This window comes from Microcebus murinus, chromosome X (assembly GCF_040939455.1).
Source record: "Microcebus murinus isolate Inina chromosome X, M.murinus_Inina_mat1.0, whole genome shotgun sequence".
Classification (NCBI taxonomy): Eukaryota; Metazoa; Chordata; class Mammalia; order Primates; family Cheirogaleidae; genus Microcebus; species Microcebus murinus.
The window spans coordinates 92646435-92672379 of NC_134136.1; the positions used below are offsets into that span (position 1 = coordinate 92646435).

General features: G+C 38.0%; 1 protein-coding gene across 4 annotated transcripts in view; it reads left to right on the top strand.

Moving 5' to 3' along the window:
• REPS2 (RALBP1 associated Eps domain containing 2) overlaps positions 1–25945 on the top strand; it is a 199946-nt gene that overhangs the window by 127247 nt on the left and 46754 nt on the right. For 2 of the 4 annotated variants that reach the window (XM_012784716.2, XM_012784717.2), the window contains exons 13-14: positions 376–512; positions 25628–25689. In XM_012784716.2, the coding sequence (XP_012640170.2) occupies positions 376–512; positions 25628–25689 (199 nt within the window). The remainder of the gene's footprint in view (positions 1–375; positions 513–25627; positions 25690–25945) is intronic. The other 2 variants (XM_012784718.2, XM_012784719.2) reach the window with 1 other exon arrangement.

Here is a 25945-nt window from a genome sequence, read left to right on the forward strand (position 1 = left end):
AGGAGAAAAGTTCTGCCATCAGTTCATACCATGAAGTCCTTCTGCTAAAACATGGAAGTGCATACATAAACTGAGGGGTTGCATTGTTATTTTTATTAATAATTCCAATAGAAACTGATTTGTATTTACAGTTTTTTTTAGGAGGGATCTAAGGTATAATAAGAACAAAGAGGTTAAAAAGACCCCAATTCATGGTTGGATTTGGAGAATTATTATAAATAGTGGTATCCAAAGGATAATAGAATTTATGGCTTCTTTGGTAGCTGATCAGTCCTTTGCAATCACTTTGACTTTGGGGATATTTTCCATTTCATCCCAATGTAAGAGAGTAAAGCTTTGCTCTTTTCCTTCTGACCTTCCCTTATTTTGCTACAGATCTTACTCTAGCACCTCCATAGAAGAGGCCATGAAAAGGGGCGAGGACCCTCCCACCCCGCCACCGCGGCCACAGAAAACCCATTCCAGAGCCTCCTCCTTGGACCTGAATAAAGTCTTCCAGCCCAGTATGCCAGGTGAATTGCCCCTTTGCCCTCCCTCCAAGCCCTTCCCTTTCCTATTGGAGCCAGTGGATGTGTGTCTGCCACAGAGGCCTTTGTGAGGCCTTTCTTTTTCCAAAGAAAAAGCACACCTGGCAGTTTCCCATCCCATGAAGGTCTTCATGTGACTATGGTATTCTTGGGAGGGAAAGCAATTCTTGACAGATATATAGCACATGTGTCTGGAGCCTTGCCCATACTTTGCAATAGATCAAGAATTATGAAACTCTCTACTAAGAGGATAAAAATGCTTTAGCCCCAGACAGCCCACTGAGTGCATGGCTGGGATCTTGTTCTCTGCATCATGGTAATTTGTAAACAAGATAGATCTGCCATTTCCCTCAGGTACTTGTGCAGTTCTTATGTGAAAGATCTTGGTGATCGCTGCCTAGCCAGAACCTGCTGCTGCATTTTATCCTTGTGGGGACGATTGTGTATCCTGTAAGGGTTTAATAATACTAAGGGGGTTCTAAATCTGACTGACTGTTGGGTGGTTTGTAGAGGGGTCCAGGGCAAGGGCCCCTTCAGGTGGGCTGCTCTAGGGCTTCTGGGAATGGAACTTTCTTTTTTTTTTTTTTTTTTTTTTTGAGACAGAGTCTCACTCTGTTGCCCAGGCTAGAGTGAGTGCCGTGGCATCAGCCTAGCTCACAGCAATCTCAAACTGCTCGGCTCAAGCAATCCTCCTGCCTCAGCCTCCTGAGTAGTGGGACTACAGACATGTGCCACCATGCCTGACCAATTTTTTCTATATATTTTTAGTTGGCCAATTAATTTCTTTCTATTTTTAGTAGAGACAGGGTCTGGCTCTTGCTCAGGCTGGTTTTGAACTCCTGACCTTGAGCGATCCTCCTGCCTCAGCCTCCCAGAGTGCTAGGATTACAGGTGTGAGCCACTATACTGGGCCTGGGAATGGAACTTTCTTGAGCTAGCAGCTATACAGCTGGCCTGTCTGCTCCGTTGGCTTCCCACGAAGTGGGAGATGTCCTCCTAGGGAACCCAGGGAACAGAAGATGAGAGATATGCCTTCACTTTAGTGAAGGTGATAGGATACAGTGCCGTCCTAAGTGTTATTTTGGGAGCAGCAAGGGCCTTTCCACCGACTCATGCATGCAGGCTGTAAATACAATGATTTCCTGGAACTTTTTCTACATCTATGTGCATTTTAAATCAAGCCAGGCTCAGATGCTAGTGATTTGCAGATTTGTTATCTTTTCTACTAACACAAGAAAAGACTCTTCTTGGCTCACACATTAACATGACCTCTGTGTCCGGGCAGAGCTCAGCATGTTTTATTTGTTCTAATAAAGTACTCTCCTCACAGTAAAGTTATAGATTGTTTTTTAATATACTAGAATCTGGAACTCTGTATGAAATTTAATTCACTGCAATGAGTTCATCAGACAAAAATTTGCCTTGAATTTCCCCCCATACTTTGATCCAAATTTTGGCATAGTTTCATAGTAACTGGTATTTAGGGTGGGAGTAACCACGGGTGATGATGCTATAAAAATTTCACATGGCCGGTGGATTATGACCTAGAATATTTTTCTGTGGATGCAAGAAGATTAAAACAATCTGGGAGGAGGCTGGAAATGTACAAGCATCTCTCAGGCCATGTGATCCAGCAAGGAGGTACCAGCTGTATTTGAGAATTGACACACTGTGGTTTTTACAACATTGCATCATATAGTAGAAGAGACAAAACTGGATTTAGAGTTCAGCTCAGCTGTTTATTAACTGTTTGATTTTCAGTAAGTGACTTAATCTTTGTGCATCTCATATTCCTAATCTGTAAAATAGAGCCAATACTCCATGGACTTGGAAGATTTTGGTGAGCTAATAAACATAATCTGAATACCAGTTGAATATCCCATATCTGAAATGCTTGGGATCAGAAGTGTGTTAGGTTTCAGATTTTTTCAGATTTTGGAATATTTGCATTATGTACTTAACAGTTGAGCATCCCTGATTCAAAAATCCAAAATCTGAAATACTCCAGTGAGCATTTGCTTTGAACGTCATGTCAGCACTCAAAAAGTTTTGGATTTTCAGAATCCATAGGAACATGTAAAAAATAAAAAAAAAAAAAAGAAAAAAAGAAAAAAAAAAAAAAGTTTTGGATTTGGGAGCATTTCAGATTTCGGATTTTTGGATCAGGGGTACTCAACCTGTAGTACATGTTTGGCCCATAGACGTCAATATGCGTCTGACGCCCACATTCCCATGGCCTACAAGTACCAAAAACTTAATGCCTCCAGGGGCAAGCCTCCACCGATGAGGATAAAGTCCCCTGACCCCCTAGATCTCCAGGGGACAGTTCTGTGATTCTTCCTACACAGTTCTTTGGAAGCCTTGCTGAGGGCCCGCAGCCCGGCTACCTGCTGTAGTGCCCCATTCATGAATGTACCTTTTCTTAGCATGCTTCCCTCCTACTTTGTCTCACTTTCCCCACACTCAAATAAAATCCCTGTTCTCAGGTCCTTGTCTCAGGGGTTGCTTTCAGGAGAACCTGGATTAAGATAGCTTCCTTTGATATTTCCAGTGTCTCTGTGACTTCAAGATGAAAGTGTTTTAGTTTGATAAGGACCCTTGTGGTAGGGCCTGATACATCCAAGATTTAGACAAAGACTAGCTAGATGGGCGACACCTGTATTCACAGCCTAATTCCATTGGCTTTTCAGTACAAACTTACACAAATGAAATTTTAACGAGCAGTTTAAATTTATCACACGAAGAATAGAATGTTTCTGCAGTATGAAAAGCAAGTGGTATCATTGCATCTACTTTATTTTCATGTTAATTAATTCCCACACAAAAGTATAAGGGTCTTTCTAAATTATGTAGCATTTTAGTGCATTGCATATTGCTAGAAATTATTAAAATTCTGACAAATTAGAAACACATGAAGTAGAGTCTAAACCTACCAGAAGAGTCCCCCCAGTTAGAACCATGGTAGCCATGTAAGTAATCCCTTTGCTGCACTGGTCTTTCTGTATCACTTTAGAGCAGGCGTCCTCAAACTACGGTCCGCGGGCCACATGCAGCCCCCTGAGGACATTTATCGGGCCCGCCAGGTGTTTTTGCCACCGCGGCCTGTCCTGCTTAGCAGCCGACTCGTCCTGGGCCCACAGTGCGCATGTGTGGAATGTGCAGCCGCACTCTCCCATGGCCCTCCAATGGTCTGAGGGACAGTGAACTGGCCCCTGATTAAAAAGTTTGAGGACCCCTGCTTTAGAGAAACGGGGTCACACTATTCTGTATCCTGATCTTTTTAGTTAACTATCTATTTCATATAGAGAACCACATCATTGCCTTACTGCCTGTGTGATGTGGATGCACCGTAATCTATTGTGTAGATGGAGAGTTCTTTCTCTCCCCGCTCTCCTATTCTCTTCTCCACACTTTCCTCTGAAGCTCACCCACTGCTCTGACTCTGCCCTTTCTCCCCCTTGCAGGCCTCTCTCTCCACTTCATGTCTTCCTCACACCCCTGTGTCCTTTGTGTTCCTACTAGTCACCCTCCCCTCCCCTCCCCTCCCCTCCCCTCCCCTCCCCTCCCTGTCCCTCTTTTTGTCCCTCTGCCCCCCCCCCCCCCACAGGGTGGGCCCTGTCTTTGCCAGGCTTCCCCACAACACCACTTTGCTCTTCTGTTATAAACAGGCAGAAGTTATTAAGGAGTTCATAGCCACATCTTTGTTTCCTCCTCTAATTATTTTCTTAGGTTAAATCCTGCACGTTGGAGTCGCAGGGTCAAAGGCTGCAGATGTTTAAAGTGTAGATATATGTTCCCAAACTATGCTGTAGAAGGTCTGTCAACTTAATCCATTATTTGTTTGTTTGTTTGTTTTGAGACAGAGTCTCACTTTGTTGCCCAGGCTAGAGTGAGTGCCGTGGCATCAGCCTAGCTCACAGCACCCTCAAACTCCTGGGCTCAAGCAATCCTCCTGCCTCAGCCTCCCCAGTAGCTGGGACTACAGGCATGCGCCACCATGCCCGGCTAATTTTTTCTCTATATATTAGTTGGCTAATTAATTTCTTTCTATTTATAGTAGAGACGGGGTCTCGCTCTTGCTCAGGCTGGTTTCGAACTCCTGACCTGGAGCGATCTGCCCGCCTCAGCCTCCCAGAGAGCTAGGATTACAGGCGTGAGCCACCGCGCCCGGCCAACTTAATCCATTATTAACATTGTCTGAGAGTGTCTCCTCATACCCTTGCCAACACTGGTTCATGTTCATCTTTTTAATCATTACCTATAGGATAGGCAAACATTTGCATTTCCCTGCCTGGTAGGGGAGCCATTTCCCCATGATACCCCTCTAAAAGATAGAAGTGGGTATTGATGGACAGCTTATTCTACCATATCCTATATGGCCAAATACATTGAGATGTACATGTTTAAACCATTATGATGGCTGAAAAAAACACATCCATGGGTAGTGTCTGCCCGTGGGTAGCTAATTTCCTATTTCTGCTTTAGATACACTGATAATAAAAATTCATTTCATGATTAACAAATTATGATGCATCCATACCATGGAATCTTATGAAGCTATTAAAAAGAGTATGGTATGTGTACTGCACGGAAAGCTTTCTGAGATAAATTAAGTGTAAAAGATATGGTACAGAATGTGTATATTTGTAAATGTGTAGACAATTTCAGGAAGGACACTTAAGCTGGTAACGATGGCTGCCTCTGGAGAAGGGAACACTATGATTGGGGACAGGACTGGGAGACAGGCTTACTTTCTGTTGAATACCTATTTGTATCTTTTAAATTTTGCCTCAGGTACAGATATTGCCTATTACAAAAAATTTGCTTTTGAATCTTTAGCTGCAAAGAATGGTGCCTGACAGTACTAGAGAAGTCTTTCCTGCCTGAGTTTACCCGTCTCCAACTTGCCTACCATTCTGTATCTAGGATATCTTTATGACCATCTGCTACCACCTCCTGGAATGTAGCTGAAATGACAGAAGCATTCTGGAGCATTCTTTAAAGCTCTGATAATACTCTTTGGATTACTTTTCAGTGCCCCTCTGACACTGAGGAATAGTTTTGGAGGATTTCCCAAAGCCTCCAATGTGAGATATATAGCTGGGCAAAGTGTCATGGTAAAAGCTTTGTCTTAACTTGAAAGGTGGGTGTGTTTATTGAGTGGTGAACTGAGAAATCTCTCCTGGGTTTTCTACAAATGAGTATTTGTTTCTGTAACTTGAGAAATAGGTAAGCCCCTTGGGAGTAAGAGATGGTCTTAATACCAAACTTAACCTTTCAAGTTCCCTAAAGGATGCAGTTGGCCACACAGGCAGCTCTGACACTATAAATTTCTTTATTGTATTATTCTTGTGAGAGCTACATGTTCCCTTTTAAAATCTAGGAGGACTTAAAAACTTTGTAGGATTATGGGATTCCTGCCCCACCCCCAAACTTTTGGGTCCACAGTGCACAGCCAGCCAAGGTTTTGTAGTCGGGGCAATTTTTTTAAAATGACAGCTTTATTGAGATATTCATATGCTATAAAATTCACCCCTTTAAAGTATGCAATTCAGTGGCTTTTAGTATAGTAATAGTGTTACATAACCATCAGTACAATCTAATTTCAGAACATTTTCATCACCCTCAAAAGAAACCATGTACCTATTAGAGTCATCTCTAGCCCTCCTCGTACCCCAGCCCTTGGCAACCACTGGCTTTCTGTTTTTATGGATTTGCCTATTCTGGACATTCCATATTAGTGGAATCATACAACATGTGATCTTTTGTGACTGGCTTCTCTCACTTAGCATAATGTTCATCCATGTTGTAGCATCAATCAGTACTTCATTCCTTTTATGGCTGAATAATCTTTCATTGTATGGATAGACCGTGTTTTGTTTAACCAGTTGTCAGTTAATGATATTTGGGTTGCTTGTACTTTTTGACTATTGGGAATAATTCTGCTATGGACATTGATGTATAAATTATTATATAAACATATGTTTTCCCTTCTCTTGAATATGTAGGAGTAGAATTTGTTTCATAGAGTAACTCTATGATGAACATTTTGAGGATCTACTGTATTATTTTCCAAAGCAGCCATACTAGTTTACCATCTCACTAGCAGTGTATGAGAAATCTAATTTCTTCACATCCTCAGAACACTTGTTGTTGTCTTTTTGTTTTAGCCATCCTAGTGGTTATGAAGTGGCATTGTTATTGTGGTTTTGATTTGCATTTTCTAATGACTAATGATGCTGAACATTTTTTCATGTGTTTATCAGCCATACTTATGCCATCTTTGGAGAAATGTATGTTCAAAATCTTTGCCCATTTTAAAATTGGGTTATTTGTCTTTTTAGTGTTGATTTGTAAGGGTTCTTTGTATATTCTGGATATAAGTTCCTTTTCAGATAATAGATTTACAAATATTGTCCCTCAGTCTGTGGGTTGTCTTTTCATCTTTTTGATGGTGTCCTTTGACTCACAAATAGCTAAACTGGATGAGGTCCAGTTTATCTATTTTTCTTTTGTTGTTTGTGCTTTTGGTATCGTATCTAAGAAACGATTGCCTAATTCAAGGTCACAAACGTTTACTCCTCTTTTTTTTCTAAGCGTTTTATAGTTTTAAGTCTGACATTTAGGTCTTTGAACCATTTTGAGTTAATTTTTGTATATGGTGTGAGATACGAGTCCATTTTTCTATATGTGGATATCTAGTCCCAGTACCATTTGTTGAAAAGACTATTAATTCCTCATTTAATTTTCCTGACACCCTTGTTGAAAATCAATTGATCATAAATGTAAGCGTTTATTTCTGGACTCTCAATTCTATTCCATTGGTCCATATGCCAGTATCACAGTGTCTTGATAATTGTAGATTTGTAGTAAGTTTTAAAATCAGGAAACGTGAGTCCTACTACTTTATTCTTTTTCAAGATTGTTTTGTTTATTCTGGGTCCCTTGTATTTCTATGTGAAATCTAGGATCAGCTTGTCAATTTCTGCAAAAAAAAAAAAAGCCAGCTGGGATTTTGTTAGGGATCATACTGAATCTGTAAATCAGTTTGGTTAATATTGGTATCTTAATAATATTAAGTCTTCCAATCCATGAACACAGCGTATCTTTCCATTTATTTAGGTCTTTAAATTTCTTTCAACAGTGTTTTACAATCGTCAGTATATATGTCTTTTACTTCTTTTGTTAAATTTATTCCTAAGAGTTTTATTCTTTTTGATACTATTTTAAGTGGAATTTAAACATTTTTCATTTTCACAGTTTTCATTGCTAGTGTATAGAAATAAAATTGGTTTTTGTGTATTGATCTTGTATCCTTAATCTTGTTGAATTCGTCTATTAGTTGTCTGGACACATCTTATCCTTAACTTAGATAATGAGTTAGGACTTCTAACTGCTTAACTAATCCTGCAAATTAAAGAGGAAATCCCTTTTAGCATTTGGAAAATATCAAAAGGGTCATTATTGAATACTTCCATCCAGTTTTACTGTTTTTCCTCTCATATCTGAAACCAGTTGATCTAGTCCCATTTGTTGAGTAGTATGTGCTTTACCTATGAAATGTCCACTCTGTCCTAAGCCAAGTTTCCCTATTTGCAAGAGTTGATTCTGGGCTTTCTACTTCATTCACACATAGCACTGGATATAATAGTCATTGTGGGTGATAAGAATTGGAATCTTACTTTGTGCAGAGGACTCATTTAAAACACTTCATGTGCATTATTTCCAATCCTCACGGTAACCCTGTGAGGTAGATGCTATTTTATCCCCATTTTGCTGATCCAGAAATTTAAGGTACAGAAGTTAGTTTGCCCAGGGTCGTGGAGTTAGTAGCTGCTGGGGCTAGGGTTTAAACTTGTACAGTCTGGTGCTAGAGCCTACACTCTGCAACTTCAAAAAGGGGCAATATTTCTCTTCTCTCTATCCCGGTTGCCTCTTCCAACTCATCAGTTTGTCAGATATTTAGTAGATGTATCTGTTTAACTGCCTATGCTAGAGGTCGAGTTCTCAGGACAGACCAGGAGACATGATGCTATTATTCCTTTGGTCACAGGCCTCACCTTCTTTCACCAGCTAACTGAGAACCAAGACTTATCTTCAGACCTGAGCGATCTGCTGCCACTGCAGTCATTTGTCTTTGAAGGGCCAGGGAGTGCCTTCTAGATTTCTGGACCTGGATCCTTGCTTTCAGGCCTGATCTTGTAGGGGTCTATTTTTAGAAGTGGTACAGTCAGTATTCATATTGATGGAGCATTAGGGTATCCTTTTGAGCTTTTCAGTAATTGAGTAATAAAAGGTGTTGGCTGCAGTATAGCGTCCCTTTGGCATGAGATGTGAAGTTCTAGAAGTTCATTTAAACACAGAGAAGTATATTTGGCCTTTTGGGCTAGATGAACGTTTTTGGAGGTAAGAATGCAGTCCAGGTATTTCCAGGCCTGTCTGTGCTGGTATTTAGCATGAACATCTACATATATACCAGTCTCAATCTTTGGAAGGTATGGTTACAGTGTGCTGTCTGGCCTTGGCTGCTTTTTGCCTTTTCCTATTTCTTTCTCTATTTAGAGGGTCTTTCCTCCCTTTTCTAATAAATTTAAGCGAAAGTTTCTGTATTAGCACAGTGCATTGGTTTGTGCCTGTAAAGATAAAAGCCTGGAGAAGATTTACAGAGGCTTGCCAAGGTGAGGGTACAGCCAGCCCTGCTACTGGGCAGGATGCATTCTCTTTTATTTCCCCATCTAGTTTTACAGCTGTTCCTGGCTGGGTGAGTGCTTTAAGTAGGTAGTATGAGGGAGGAACAGGGTAGAATCTCTGGAGGATGGAGTGGGAAATGTTACTGTACTGTGACCTTTATTTTTAAAATGTTTATAAAACTCATTTAAGTAATAGACAAATATCTTCTTGTGTGTAAAATTCAAACATTACAGATCTATTCCTTGACCTCATTCCCACCAAGCCCAGTGTCCTCCCCAGGGAATGCTTCCTTATGACATTTTCTAGTGCATTTATGAATGTCTATGTGTACCTATGAAATAAATTTCATGTTTTTTTGTCTTTAATTGGCTTGACATTATACATGTTTTCTCCATGCTTTTTTCATACTACATTATTTCTTGGAGATATATCCATGTCAGTACCGTTAATTTTGCCTTTCTTTTATATTCATTCTATATACTGGCTACTCTAGTAAAAAATGTATTATACAAAACTGTATAAATTTAAGCAATTTCAAATTTATGCAAAAGTAGAGAACTCTCATTCCCAGATTATTTTGAAGGAAATCCTGAATATTATATAATTTCATAAATGAGCACTTTATATGTATCTTTAAAAGATAATCATTTTGTTATGTCCTACGTAACAAAATGAACAATGGTTCCTTAATAACATCTAATACATTGCCAGTGTTCAGATTCCCTGAATTGTCTCAAGTATGTCTTTTTATAGTGGCTTGTTCAAATCAGAATTCAAACAAGGGTTACATACATGAACATTGTACTTGTTTTGACATCTCTTAAGTCTCATTGAATCCATAGGTTCCTCCCTCAATCTTTTTTTTCCTCCTTGCTATTCATTTATTTATCCATTCATTAAAAATCATCCATCATGTGGATTTTTCTACATTCTGTATGTGGCTGCGTGTTTGTTCTTCCGTCTCCTATATTTCCTATAAACTGGTAGGTAGGTCTAGGCTTGATTGGAATCAGTTTAGATTTTTTTTTTTTTTTTTTTGAGACAGAGTCTCACTTTCTTGCCTAGGCTAGAGTGAGTGCCGTGGTGTCAGCGTAGCTCACAGCAACCTCAAACTCCTGGGCTCAAGCAATCCTCCTGCCTCAGCCTCCCGAGTAGCTGGGACTACAGGCACCAGCCACCATGCCCGGCTGATATATATATATATATATATATATATATATATACATATATATATATATATATTAGTTGGCCAATTAATTTCTTTCTATTTTTATGGTAGAGACGGGGTCTCGCTCAGGCTGGTTTTGAACTCCTGACCTTGAGCAATCCGCCCGCCTCAGCCTCCCAGAGTGCTAGGATTACAGGCGTGAGCCACTGCGCCCGGCCCAGTTTAGATTTTTGTTAAGAATACTGCCTAGTGATGCTGTGTACATCCTGCTACATCACATTAGGAGATCCCTGATGTCCAGTGCCTTTATTTTGGGATATTTGATTGATAGTGGATTTAAGTAGTATTAGCCTGATCCATCCATGTGTTATGATAAAGATCGCCAGCAGCCTTTCAAATAATAGTCTTATCAGCTATCAACCATCATTGCCTACCTACATCTAGTGGTGTGTTGGTAAATGTCTAACAACCATTCATTTGCCAATTTTCATTATGTAAACACTCCTGCCATGGCTAATTTCATTCCTACTGAAATGAAACTTGAATGTGGAGCTGGGAACAGATGCACAGTCAGCTCTCACAAGCTGGCATGAGCTGTTTCCAGCAAACCACTGCTTAGATCCATTATTTCATTGGTAGTTACAAAATGGTGGTACTCTATTTTGTTTCTTCTACCTTTATTAATTGCGACCATGGTTTATTTAACCACTTTCCTATTGTTGAACATTTAGCTTGGGTGACTAATATAAAGCTTGCAAACTGAAGGAGACTATTAAATAATATAATTCTGAGTACATTAGCAAATTCCTTATATGCATCTGACTTTGTAGAATTATGTGAAAACTGAAGTAGACTTCAGTGATGGTGACCAGGAAAAGTGTCTTATTCATTCAACCAATATTTATTGAGCATTTACTGAGTGCTTGGCACTATGGAGAATCCCAAGAGGAATATGAATATGGCCCCCAACTCTGCCAATCAGTATCACAATTACATGTGATTGTGAGAAGTGTGCCAAGTTTGGGCAGTTGCTAACTAGAATGATTAGTGGATGTGTAAGTATGCGGTGCACAGGGCTGTTGAGCTAAACTTTGAAGGATAGGTATGATTTTGGAGTCAAATCCTGTTGATTCTTTTTTTTTTTTTTTTTGAGTCAGAGTCTCACTCTGTTGCCCAGGCTAGAGTGCCATGGCATCAACCTAGCTCACAGCAACCTCAAATTCCTGGGCTCAAGTGATCCTACTACCTCTGCCTACTGAGTAGCTGGGACTACAGGCATGTGCCACCATGCCCGGCTAATTTTTTCTATATATTTTAGTTGGCCAATTAATTTCTTTCTATTTTTAGTAGAGACAGGGTCTCACTCTCACTCAGGCTGGTCTCGAACTCCTGACCTTGAGCAATCCTCCTGCCTTGGCCTCTCAGAGTGCCAGGGTTACAGGCATGAGCCACTGCGCCCAGCCCTTGGTTCTTTTTTGATATCTGCTTTGATTCACTTTTTATTACTAGTTGCCTGGGAGGCTACTATAGTAGTCTCATATCTGGTTTGCTTGCATCATTCTTTCCTTCACAGAGAAACAGGATTTTCTTCAAGCACAGCTATGATGTCACCTCCACACTCAAAACTCTCACAGCCTTCTACATAACCACCAAATTTCTGGTGGAACTGAACTTGAAACCATGGGACTACAATACTTCAGTAAGGGAGACGGTACCATGGCCTGGGGAGGAGTGTATTACAGAAAGAAAGTGGAGACCAGAAGATTCAAGTCTGCTGACTGGTCAGAAAAAATGGAGATTGAGGGGAAAGGAGTTTGTAGACTGTGTCCTTAGGAAATCTTAGGGGAACAGTTCCATTAGGGTGGTAGGGTTAAACCAGATTGCAGAAGGTTGTGGAGTATGCAGGGAACTTTGGTATGGAAAAGTCATCACAAACTCATTTTTAAATATTTAAAGTTTGGTAGTTGGTCTGACTATATGTCATATTTTAAAAATTCATGGTAGAAAAGAGACAGTTCCAAGATGATAGAATCTTTTTATTTTTTAGGGGGTTGCCTTACCCCAACAGTCATATTCATTTTTTCTTTGTCTCCCTCCCTGTCTCTCTCCCTCCTTCCTCCTTCCCCATTATTCAGCTATAATGAAAATGTCATGGAGAAAGCTGCTAGTGAATGAGTAACTAAACCTGGAAAAAAGATCTGTTTACTTACTGATATTTTACCTTACTGATACTTACCTTAAAACATAGACACACAACTAATGATTTTAACAAACCTAAGGAGTTTAATAGCAAAATGCTTAGGAGTGATGCATTTATGTAAATGTAATGGCAGAAATGAAACCAGAGACTATCTTTCACCAAGATTGAATCTGCTGTATTTTTGTTGCTTAACCCTACCTGTGTCTCCATTTGGGACCTAGTTAACCTTCATTGCATATCCCATGGTACAGGAAGAAGGAGTTATTGCTAAACACTGGTAAATAAATTTTAGAATCATATTGTATCAATGCTAAAAAAGTACTTGAATGTCATCTTGGCCAACTCTCTCACATAGTACAAGTGAGGAGACTAAGATCTAGGCAATGTAATTGCTTGTTCTCAATCAGAATCCTTTGAAGATGAGAAATCTTTGTTTAAATCTTTGCGACAACAGATTTGGTGTCAGAGAAAGCAATCTATATTATAAATTCTGGGGATACACCTTATAATTTTTCTACAGGCAATAACACTAATTAATATGTAAAGTTAAAAGATATATTAAAGAATAAATATGGTGAGCTTTATATGTAAGAAACTCCTTAATATTATTTTCTGGTGTTTCCTTCTATATGATTTAAAATGTTAGCAGATTTCCCTGAGGTACTTCAGGGAGACAGGAAAGCAAGTTTTACCTTCATAAATACTTGGAAATCTTAGACATAGATCTGTTTCTTTTTTCTTTTTTTATTATCAAAAATTAAGTCACTATCAAAAACTTTAAATATAGAAGGAATATAAGAGGAATAGTATACTTGAACATCTCGCTTCAACAATTATCAGTTATGGCCTGTTGTGTTTCATGTATTTACCCCCCTTATTAGTAATTATACTTTTTTCCTTCTCTTAGCTCTTTAAAGAATTTTATTGAGTTATAATTTATAGAACATAAAGTTCATCAATTTTAAGTGTAAAATTCAATGATTTCTAGTAAATTTATCAAATTGTGTGATTGTCACCATAATCCAGTTTGAGAACATTTTCAACCCTCCCACATGCCTATTTGCAGTTAACCCCCAGGCCCAGCCCCAGGAAGCCACTAATCCAGGGGTCCTCAAACTTTTTAAACAGGGGGCCAGTTCACTGTCCCTCAGACCATTGGAGGGCCAGACTATAGTTTTAAAAAAACTATGAACAAATTCCTATGCACACTGCACATATCTTATTTTGAAGTAAAAAAACAAACGGCAAAAACACCCACATGTGGCCCGTGGGCCGTAGTTTGAGGACGCCTGGGCTAATCTGCTTTCTGTCTCTGCACATTTGCCTTTTCTGGACATTTCATATAAATAGAATCTACAATATGAGATCTTTTGTGTCTGGCTTCCTTTACTTTGTATAATGTTGTTGAGGTTCATCTGTGTTGCAGCATGTATCAGCGTGCCATTCCTTTTTATTGCTGAATAATATTCCATTGTCTGGATAGACCACATTTTGCTTATCCTTTCTTCAGTTTGATGGACATTTGAATTGTTTCTGCTTTTCTGTCTATTATGAATAATGTTGCCATGAACATTTGCATACAAGTCTTTGTGTGAACATGTTTTCATTTCCTAGCTAGATACCTAGGAGTGGAATTGCTGGGTGTGGTAAATTGATGTTTAACTTTTTAAGAAACTGCCAAACTGTTTTCTAAAGTATCTGCACCATTTTACATTCCCAGCAACAATGTATGAGGGTTACTGTTTCTTGACATCATCACCAACACATCTTTTTGATCATCCCACAACTTCTTGGGCGTGAAGTGATATCTCATTGTGGTTTCGATTTGCATTTCCCTGATGACTAATGATGTTTAGCATCTTTTTATGTGCTTATCAGTTATTCCTATATTTTCTTTGGTGAAATGTCACCTCAAATCATTTGCCTATTTTTAAAAATTGGGTATTTGTCTTATTGTTGAGTTGTGTATTCTGGAATTCTTTGTAGATTCTGGATACAAATCCCTTATCAGATAGATGATTTGCAGATATTTTTCCCAGCCTATGACTTGTCTTTTCATTTTATTTCCTTCCTTCCTTCCTTCCTTCCTTCCTTCCTTCCTTCCTTCCTTCCTTCCTTCCTTCCTTCCTTCCTTCCTTCCTTCCTTCCTTCCTTCCTCTCTCCTCTCTCCTCTCTCCTCTCTCCTCTCTCCTCTCTCCTCTCTCCTCTCTCCTCTCTCCTCTCTCCTCTCTCCTCTCTCCTCTCTCCTCTCTCCTCTCTCCTCTCTCCTCTCTCCTCTCTCCTCTCTCCTCTCTCCTCTCTCCTCTCTCCTCTCTCCTCTCCTCTCTCCTCTCTCCTCTCTCCTCTCCTTCTTTCTTTTTTTTTTTTTTTGAGTCAGAATCTCACTCTGTTGCCAGGGCTAGAGTGAGTGCCATGGCGTCAGCCTAGCTCACAGCAACCTCAAACTCCTGGGCTCAAGCGATCCTCCTGCCTCAGCATCCAGAGTAGCTGGGGCTACAGGCACGCACCACCATGCCCGGCTAATTTTTTTCTATATATTTTTAGTTGGCCAATAATTTGTTTCTATTTTTAGTAGAGACGGGGTCTTGCTCTTGCTCAGGCTGGTTTTGAACTCCTGACCTTGAGCGATCCTCCTGCTTCGGCCTCCCAGAGTGCTAGGATTACAGGCATGAGCCACCGCACCCGGCTTCTTTTCATTTTCTTAGTGGTATGTTTTGAAGTGTAGAAATTTTGAATTTTGATGAAGTACAGTATATTAATTTTTTTCCTTTTTGGATAATGCTTTTGGTGTCATATCTAAGAAATAATTGCCTAACCCGAGGTCTTGAAGATTTTATCTTGTTTTCCTCTAAAATGTTTATAATTTTAGCTTTTACAATCAGATCCCTAATCCATATTGATTTAATTTTTGCATAAAGTATGAGGTAAGGGTCTAAGTTCATCTCTTTGTATGTGACTATCCAGTTGTCCCAGCACCACTTGTTGAAAAATATTCTCCTTTCCCTATTGAATTGCCTTGGCACCTTTGTTAAGAATCACTTGTCTGTAAACATAAGAGCTTATTTCTAAACTATTAATTCTGTTCTGTTGATCTCTATGTCTATTTTTATGCTAATGCTATACTGAATATTTTTTAAAGCAGGGGAGTCATATGTAGTCTTGTGAAGAGGTGATCACATGACTCAGAAGCCTAAATATTTGCTACAATGGCATATTTTTAGAGTGTCTAATATCTTATTTACTTGAGTTTGTGGTTTATAGCATTCTTTTATTTCCTTGAGGTTGCAATACTTTCTTGCTTTTGAGGCCTTCTGACATGCTTGTTCCCTAGACATATAATATCCACTGTGTAGCTGTTTATCTTCCATCCCAGTGCACTTTTCTGCTCTTTACCTACTGCCTGCCATGTACATTCAAAATGTGATACTGATTACTGCTCCATAGTAGCCTTGTGACCTTGGTGATGTCATTTCACTTCTCTAGATCTTAATTTTCTCATCTGCAAAATAAAAGAATTGAATTTGATCTCACTACTTTTCCTAAACTCAGTCATTAATATTATCCAATTCTAAGGCATGTGTACATTTGTCTGTTTTAACTGGTAAAAAAAAATTGAGAGAATTTAATGAGCTTATATTAAATATTTTGCAGAGGGGCTACATGGGGGATCATCAGGGGATAGATAACTCCTGGCAAACATTGTTATATGCATTGATGTACATGACATACATACCCATCATTGTGTGTAACTGGGTGATCAGGGAATATGTATAAGGTCTCACATGCTCTTGTGATCAGAAAGGAGAGAAAGAATGAATAATTTTTATTACAAAGAAATAGCCATTTCGATGAACTTGCGAGGAAGTGGAATGGTCCTTAACTGATGAAATCCTTAAAGCTTTGCATGTAGCTACCTCTCTACTTGATTGATACTTAAAAGTTTAAGTTCTATTGGCAGGCTCCTTTCAACATTTTCTGTTCTTTGGGTATTTTTTCCCCCTTTGGCATTTGAACGCTTTTATTTTCTTCATAAAATATTCCTAGCTGTGGGGATGGGAGCCCTTTTCCACAGCTGAAGTAATTTTCACTCCCCTGAAGAATCAGCTTTCTGTTCTTGAGGCTTTCAATTGCCACATCTGCTACCTTATTTACATTCAGTAAGTTGGAGTATGTTTTCATTTAGTCATTGATTTGGGGCTTTGAAAAATCTGATGGAAATTAGTAAATAGTAATATCTATGAATATTATTTTGTCTGGAAGTTTCTAAGCATAATGAAATAAAAGGATAAAAAAGTTACAGGTTAGAGATTTGGATGAAGATACCAAGAATCTGAGACCCAGTGGAGCAGTGTCAGAATATACATATCTTTCAATAAACATAAGAAATTGTTTTAAACACTAGGAATTATTACTGTGTCTTCTGAAGTTAGGATTAAATGGAAGTTTCTTTTCCTAAAGTTTTGAATCTGATTTTCAGGATTGGGTTGTTTATTATTTTTACCTTAATTGCACTTAAAAGTTTTGGCTTGACAAAGCCTTGCTGATATCTGGTATCTTACCTTATCAATTATAAGCCTTCAGGAATAAACCTGCAATTGCTTCAATAGTATGTAGAAAATGCATTCTCCTCCTCTCTTTTCTTACCCTTTTTTCCCTTCCAGGAAAGCAGCTGTTACTGTTAACAAGTACATTGGCATCTTTTGCAAATGTATACTAGATTATTCAGCCACAAGTATTTTTTGAATTTTACTTTGCGTGAAGTTGTACTTTTCTTTTGGTTGACTAGAGCATTCTGAATAAAATATTTGAATCCAATTTTAAGTCAAGAATGAACTGAGGATATTGTAAGAGAAGATTGTTTACTAAATTCAGTTCCAAGTTTTCAGCCACTGTGTGAGTACCTGCTAAACATAAGCCTGTGTTTTTAGGTGCTATGTGAGACAAAAAGATGGATAGATATAAAATTGGTAGAATGAAGCTTGATTAATATCTCCCACCATCAAAGGAAATGAACACAGAATCATAAACACAAGGAAGGGATTTTTTTAGCAGCAACCAAACAAGGAAAAATACATGAGCTAATGTCATTTTTTTTTTTTAATTGGAAAGAGTGGCAGCTGGGGTAAAACCTCAGGCTTTGGGTACACTCTTAACTCTGCCTGCTTCCCTGCAGAAGCCACATATGCGAGTAGGCAAATGTTGAGATTTCTCACTGAGACCCCAGATCTGGAGTGAATGAAATGAGTGGGCAGTCATACTTTTCTCTTCCCTTGACTGAAGGTCAGTGAAAATGACTTCTGGAAAGAGAGGGAAGAAACTGAAAAAGTAAATAATCATAGTTGATATCCTGATATGGTAGAGGGGAAGGTACAGGACTCTATGCTGAACTGATGGGACAAACTAAAGTCGGAGAAGTTCCTCCAAGACCATTGATATACCCCCAAGACTTAGAAGAATGCACTATGCTGCGGGATTTTAAAATGTTGATTATTTTGGTATTTCCTTCATATTTCTAAATAATATATAACCTTTTATTGACTTTTCAGTTTTTGTCATCATCTACTGTCTTCCCTCCCCCAGTACCTTTCCCTTCCCCTACCCGTCTGGTATAGTTATGTTGTAATTTTGGTTAGATTAATATTTAGTGCTTATGTTATTATTATGGCCATGTAAGCCATATAGTAAATTGATTACTCTTCTTGCTTGCATGTGTTTTTATTTGCCTTGGGGTGAATAATTGACTTATTTCTTTTTAATGTACTTGCTCTGATTCAACCGTAGACTCTCTTAAATTTCTAGAGTTCCTCTTATGAAATTCTGATACATCAGCTATTCTGTCAGTTCTGCCTTTTTGAAGAAATATAAACTGATTGTCTTTAATACCTGGTACATAGTTTTCATCATGGGATCTTCCTACACTGTCATCCAGGGATTCCCTTCCACTTTCTCCCATGTTGGATTTCTTTTATTCTGTGTCCTGTGTCTTTCTCTTTTTTGGTTTACTCTCTTGTTTTGGTGGAGCACATCCTTTAGTAGCTTCTTTAGAAAGAGTGGATGGAGCCCAGTTTGAGACCCTGAATGTGTAAAAATATCTTAGATTGTACCATCATGCAGGCTGCTAGTTTGGGTATACAATAATTGGTTGAAAATAAGTTCTCTTCAGAATTATGATGGAATTGCTCTAATGAATTCTAGCTTCCAGTGACAATTAAGAAGTCTAAAATCATTGTGACTGTGTGAGTACCTATTAAACATATGGCTGTTTGCTTAGGTGCTGTGTAAGACAAAAAGATGGATTGGTAGAATGAAGTTTGATTAATCATCAATATTAACGATACATTAAGAAGTCAAAATCATTGAATGTGGCCTGCTCTCCTCTTCTACCCTCTACTGAAAAACTTCTAAAATCTTTTAACTCCAGTATTTTGAAATTTCATGATGTGCCTTGTCACAAGTCTGTTTTCTTCCATTGTTCTGTGTACTCAGTGGGCCCTTTTAATTTAGAAACTCATATTCTTCATTTCTGGGAAATTCCAATGAACTACTTAATTGATTTCTTCCTATTTGTTCTTTTTCTCTTTGTGGAACTTTTATTTGGGTATTACACTACTTTCAGTAAGTAGGGTAATCTGATATTTCCTCAGATTATCTTTGAATCTTGTTATTGAGCTTTCTCTTTCTGTTACCATATTTTTAATTTCCAAATACTCTTTTAAAAATGTTCTGAATGTTTTTTTCAATAGCATTCCATTATTTCATCTTCACAAATGGCATCTCTCATTTCTTATTGAGACTTTCCCTGATGATGTTATTTAAAATTTTATCTCTAACCACCACCCCATTGTCTCTTTTCTCAGTTGAATATAAGTTTCATAAGGGTAGAGGTTTTTTTCCTGTGTTTTTCCCCCACTGATATTTTCCCAGTACTGCAAAAAGTACCTAGCACATAGTAAGTGTTTAAATATTTCTGGAATAAACTTAATGATTATTCTGATTATATTAATAATATACATTTAAAATTTTTCTCCTAGTGTAGGTCTAGTCTATTTCTTTGAGGTTATTTTTTTTTTCTATTTTTATTGATCTGTACCTTAGGTTAGAACATTTTCTGCAGATATCTGGCAATATTTAATCATCTGCTTATATTTAAGAATGGAGGATAAAAAAACTGATTGGAATATATGAACAAATGGATGAGACTTGCCAACTATGGGCTTCATGGTAGAATGATCTGGCTGGGCCATCATGTTGGTGATCCCTTGATCTCAGTATCTTTAGATCTTCCTTCTTGGCTGGTCTGATTTTCTAGAACACATTTTTCTAATCTCTGGATACAACAGTCTGGGAGCAGAAGGGAAGAGGGCTGGAAGATTCTTAGCATCCAGACTGCATACCTTTACTAAATCCCTCTGTTTCACTACGGCCCCATGTTATCTGGGCCTGGTGTCCTCCCTAGAAAAGTGAAATATATCTAGCCTTTAGCCAAAGTGGGAAACATGCTGAAACTGTACACAATGTGGGAGGTAATCTCAGGATCTAACTGTTCCTAAAATGTTTAAGTCTTTTAAAAAACTATTTTATTTTATTTTAATCTTATTTTATTTTATTTTTTTATTTTGTTGAGACAGAGTGTTGCTCTGTCCCTCAGGCTAGAGTACAGTGGTGTTATCATAGCTCACTGTAACCTCAAACTCCTGGGCTCAAGTGATTTTCCTGCCTCAGTCTCCCAAGTAGCTGGGACTACAGGTGTGTACCACCATGCCTGCTCCCCTTTTTTTTTTTTTTTTTGAAAAGGAGGATGAAACATAAACTGGTATATCTTTCTTATGATTTAAACAAATATATATTGATCACTAACTATATTCTGAGTTATCAGGTGAAGTAGGGGGAAGAGCATGGCTCCAGTAGAGGAGACTGCAGGGGTAGGGCTCCTGAGTACAAAAACAGCATGATGTATAGCTGTACCTAGATCCAGAAAGGCGTTGTCAAGGTGTACCCTTTTCCTGAAAGGTAGAAAGTGTATCCAGTATTAGTTCTTTACTTTTTATTTTTTTCCCCCTATCTCCAGAGGAGTTTTTTTTGTTTGTTTGTTTGTTTTTTTGAGACTGAGTCTCACTCTGTTGCCTGGGCTAGAGTGCTGTGGCGTCAGCCTAGCTCACAGCAACCTCAAACTCCTGGGCTCAAGCAATCCTCCTGCCTCAGCCTCCCGAATACCTGGGACTACAGGCATGCACCACCATGCCCGGCTAATTTTTTCTATATATATTAGTTGGCCAATTAATTTCTTTCTATTTTTAGTAGAGATGGGGTCTCACTCTTGCTCAGGCTGGTCTTGAACGCCTGACCTTGAGCGATCCTCCCGCCTTGGCCTCCCAGAGTGCTAGGATTACAGGCATGAGCCACTGCGCCTGGCCTCCAGAGGAGTTTGATGCCACGAATTCCTGAGGATCAGGGGCAGGCTTCTGTGGTACAAATTGGTTACTTTCTGCTTTCTTCATTGCTTTCTCAGACCTGCACAGCTAGCTGTCAGTCACTCATCTATTTTCCTAGTTACAAATTTAAACAAGAGCATTTAAATAATTCTCTTCACTATTGTGTTAATGAAGTAAGGGTGAGATTAATTGCATGTATTCAAACTGCTAATCTATACTCAAAAGTCTTAGTAGAGGACATTTAACAAAATCTCAGATCAGACAGCAGAAACTAGGAATTCTGCACAGTATCAAGCCAAGATTTTAGTTTAAAGTGGTCCCAGGTTGGGAGTACCCTCAAGTTTCTGAAAGAAGCACTGGAGAGAGGAGTAACTCACTTTCCACCTAGGCCTCAAAGTATTCCTATAGGTAAAGTTCCAAGGAATAAGAGTTCAGAGTCAAATGTTGCCAAATACACTAGGAAATGAAACAGAGTGACCAAGAGCCAGAATAAGCAAAAAACAGTGGGAAATACAAAGGCCTCAGATATTGGAATTATATCAGTATGTTTAATATGTTGGAAGAAGAGATGAAGAAAATTAAATAAGTGGCCAAGAAATTATAAAAATGAAGAAAGCTATTTTGAAAAAAGACCAAATAGAACTTCTAGAAAAGAAAAATTTTGTAACAGAAAGAAGCTCAAAGACTGGATTAACAGGATATTAAGCACAGCTGAAGGGGGAATTGGTTAATTGGACAATAGATGTTAGAAAATTATCCAGAACACAGTATAGTTAGACAAAGCTTCTGAAGGAGAGGTGAGAGAAAATGGTGGAAAGACAATATTTAAAAACTTGCTAAGAATTGACCATAGTTAATGGGAATGCCACATGGTTCTGAAATTCCAATGAGGCCAAGCAGGTGATAAGAAATACATGTGCAGAAGCAGGATAAAAGTTTGATATTTCAGAGTACCAAAACCAAAGAGCACATCATAAAAGCAACCGTAGAGAAGATAGGCTACCTAACAAAACAATGATTTGACTGATAGATGACTTCTCAGCAGCAATAATGGAAGTCAGAGGCAGTAAAATGTTATCTTCAGTGTGCTGAGAGAAAATAGCTATCAATTTAGAATTCATCTTTCAAGAGTGAGGGGAAAATAAAGACTTTTCAATCAAATAAGTTTTCTACTAATAGACTCTCAATAAAGGAAATTCTAAAGGATAAATAAACTTTAGACATCATAAAAGAAATTATAATAGAAATTAGGAAGTTTTTAGCACTAAATAATATTACATACAAAACCTATGATATTATACCAAAGAGGTACTTGGAAAAAATTGACAACTCTAAATGCTTATGTTAGAAAAGAAGAAAAGCTAGAAATTAATGAACTAAGCAACCAATTTAAGGTAGCAAAAGAACAAGACCAGCACAAAGAAAGTAAATGGAAGGACATAAAGAGAATTAATGAAACAGAAAGCAAGCATACAATACAGAGGCTCAAAAAAGTTAAAAGTGAATTTTTTGAAAAGTGTAATAAAACTATTAATAACAAGTGCCAGGCGAGATTAATGAAGGAAAATTTGAGTGGAAAAAAATAACAACACATTCTGAGATTAAGGTGACAGTAAGGGTGGTCGTATGAACACCCTTATGCTAATAAATTAGAATATTTAGACAGAATGAATGAATGCCTAGAAAAAACATTTATCAGAATTGACTAAGAATTAGAAAATTTAAATAGTCCTGTAACAATTAAAGAAATGGAATCATTAATCAAAAATTTTATTTAAGGAAAACTCATGACCTAGGTAGCTCTACTGGGCAAGTTGTTACCTAATATTAAAGAAAAAAAATTTCCCATCTTAAACAACTTATTTCAGAGTTTAAATAGGCAGAACACTCTCTAGCTGAATCAAGCACAACAGAGGACCATATGAGAAAGGAAAATCACTTTTCTGTCATATTCATGAATATAATAATAGTTGCAAAAACCCTAAACAAAATATTAGTCAACTAAATCTAGCAGATATAAAAACCTGACCAAGTTGAGATTATCCCAGGTCTGCAAGGGTGTTTTAATATTTAAAAACCCATAATGTAATTCACCATTTTAACAAATTATAAGGAAAAAAATCATACAGTCACCTCAATGGATGGACTTGCAGCTTTAGTTAAAATTCAAAAAAAATTATCCTGAAAAAAATCTCAAAATAAGAATAGATGAGAATTTTTATCACCTTTTAAAGGGTGTCTACAACAAACCTACAGCAAACACTATGGTGAACTAGTGAACACTTCCCTTTGAGATCAAGAAAAGACAAGCATGCCAATTATCACCATTTTCATTCAACTTTATAGTAGATGTAAGCCCAGGAAAAAGTGGTAAAGGTACTAAAAAGAGGAAACAAAACTGCTGTTAATATTTGTATAATATTTTTTAATATTTGTGATAGGATTTTGAGGGCTTTTCCCCCCAATCCTCTTGGAATTTAATGAGGAAATGACAAATATCAACTCTTAAAAGATTCCGCATGAACGATGGGCATGTGCCTGTGATACTGTTTTGTTGCTTGAAGTTTGTGAGAAACTGAGAAAGGATTCCATTTTAAATGATCTCAATCGTTTATGCCATTTCTCCTTCATATTTGGGGCAATTTCTAATGAACCCAATACATGGCATTGTAGGCCATATAATTTTATCCAAAGTATATTCAAAAACAGACTCACATATGATCTTTTACAAAAATAGGGCATTTGTCTTTTAAAAAATTAAATAATAGTAAACAAAGAACTTAATTAGACTTGACTCGGGATCTAGATCCTGTTTCTACTAGCTTTCAAGGCAGTGAGCAGGGTCAGTCTGTCAGTCACAGGGGCTCATCTCATTTGTTTCCTATCTCTCAGGGATCACCATCTTTTGTTGCCTGATTTTCTTTTTTTTTATTTTTAGCGTATTATGGGGGTACAAGTCTGATTATCTAGTATCTTGAAAACTGTTGTTGTACATGTTTTGTTCTAGTGCCTTGAAAACTGTTGTTTCATGTGTTTTTTTCTGTTTGTTTTTAGTTGTTTCAAATGGGTGTGTAAATCTGATCTCTGTTACTCTATCTTGTCAGAAGTCAATTTAATTAAATGGCTTATCGTTTCTTGTGCAGTCCTCTTTTGTTAATAAAGGATTGTTTTTTAAAATTTTTTTTTATTTTAGCATATTATGGGGGTACAAGTGTTCAGGTTTAAAAGATTGTTTTAATGCACACTTTATTCTCATGCAATTGCTTGGCCTTTCCCTTAGAAGCATACATAGCTTTTGTTTGTTTAGTTGTTTCATTTTTTTTTTTAAAAATAACTCATAATTTAAAGGCCCAATGTGTGAGGACCTGTGGAGTAGAGGCTCTGAGATAGATAATTCCTGAAGGCTTTCAGCATTCTCTCCTGCCACATGCTTTGTTATTGACAGCTGTTCAAGGTCTCACCACCTTTGGAGTTTTGACCCACTGATGTGTTTCATAAATTTTAATGAAAGACAGATTGAGAGAAGTCATAGATGGGCCCACATGGTTATACTGTATCCATGAGCTGGATCCAGATGAAAATCTCTGTGACGTTACTCTGAGTTACGTTTGTGAAAACCACCAAACTCCATCTAGCTTGTCTGATCCAGCTAGGGCAATCAAAAGTGATTTTCAAAAACTTTCATGTTCTCGGTGCATTGCTATGATTCATTTTTAAGGCACAGAAAATTGTCCAAATATTAGCATGCATTTTACAGATTTGCAAATAAACACATGATGTTTTTCAAGGAGTTTGTAAAGAATGTGGTTTAACTTGGTAGTATGTAATGCTAAACTTATTTCTTGTGTGTGATTATGAACTTTCTGTATAATTTCATAGCAGCTGTTTATTTTCATTGCTAAATTATAACTCAGATGTTTTTCGCTTAACTCAAATATTTTCTGTATCTCACAAAGTTTTAAAAAATTAGACTGATACTTTCTTTCAAAAGATTCTTCAAATGTGGTCAGATTATTTTAGAAACAGCTTTAGTTATCCCTGATAATAAGGACCAGGGAAAGAAAAACAAATTGAGATCTTTAAGAATCCTTACATATCACTTTTGGCTGCCTCTGCTGATGTCAGACCCATTCCCAGGAGCACTTACAGGGTGGCCGGTGGCCTCTTTTGAGTTCCAGCTCCCTTAGTTTCTGCAGCCTCCTCACTGAGCTGATGAGCAGTGGTATGGCTGAGAGCTAGGGAGAAATGTGAGAGAAAGCAGAGAAGACCCTTTTGGACTTTTGTCTTAGATTACTTGAAACTAAATGATTAACATTAAAATATTGAAGAATTGATCACCTTTGCCATACTGGGTTCCAGGTGTCTTTTCCTTGTTGTTTTACTATCTTGATTGTAACAGACTATATAAATACTTGGATTTGGGGTAGGATGAAAACGATAAAGGGATGAGAAATAACATGTGCTGTTTTTTTATTAAGCCTTCAGAGGGATTTAAAAAACTTAAACATGTTAAATGCAAGTGATATTGCTATTCCTAGTTAACAAGTACAAGAGTTTTTTGTTTTATTTTTGAGAGGCGATCTTTAACAGCGTGTGTTTTTCTTTTCAGCTACTAAGTCAGGATTGTTACCCCCACCACCTGCGCTCCCTCCGAGACCTTGTCCATCGCAGGTAGGAGACATATTTGATTTCTGTAAACTGGATGGTATTGGGGAAGTTGTCCTACCACTGTGCTTCCTTGCAAGGGTTGATCGTCACAGAACTGCTCCGTCAGATTCCCAAGCTGATACCTAGAGCCGAGAGTGGTTTAACTTCTCATCCAGCCAATCCCCGAGCCTCATGCGGAAGAGGGAAAGATCCTGACTAGTCCACCAAGCAAATGTGTGCTAGTTCACTCTTGGCTGCCTAGGCTCGTGTCTGTTTTCAT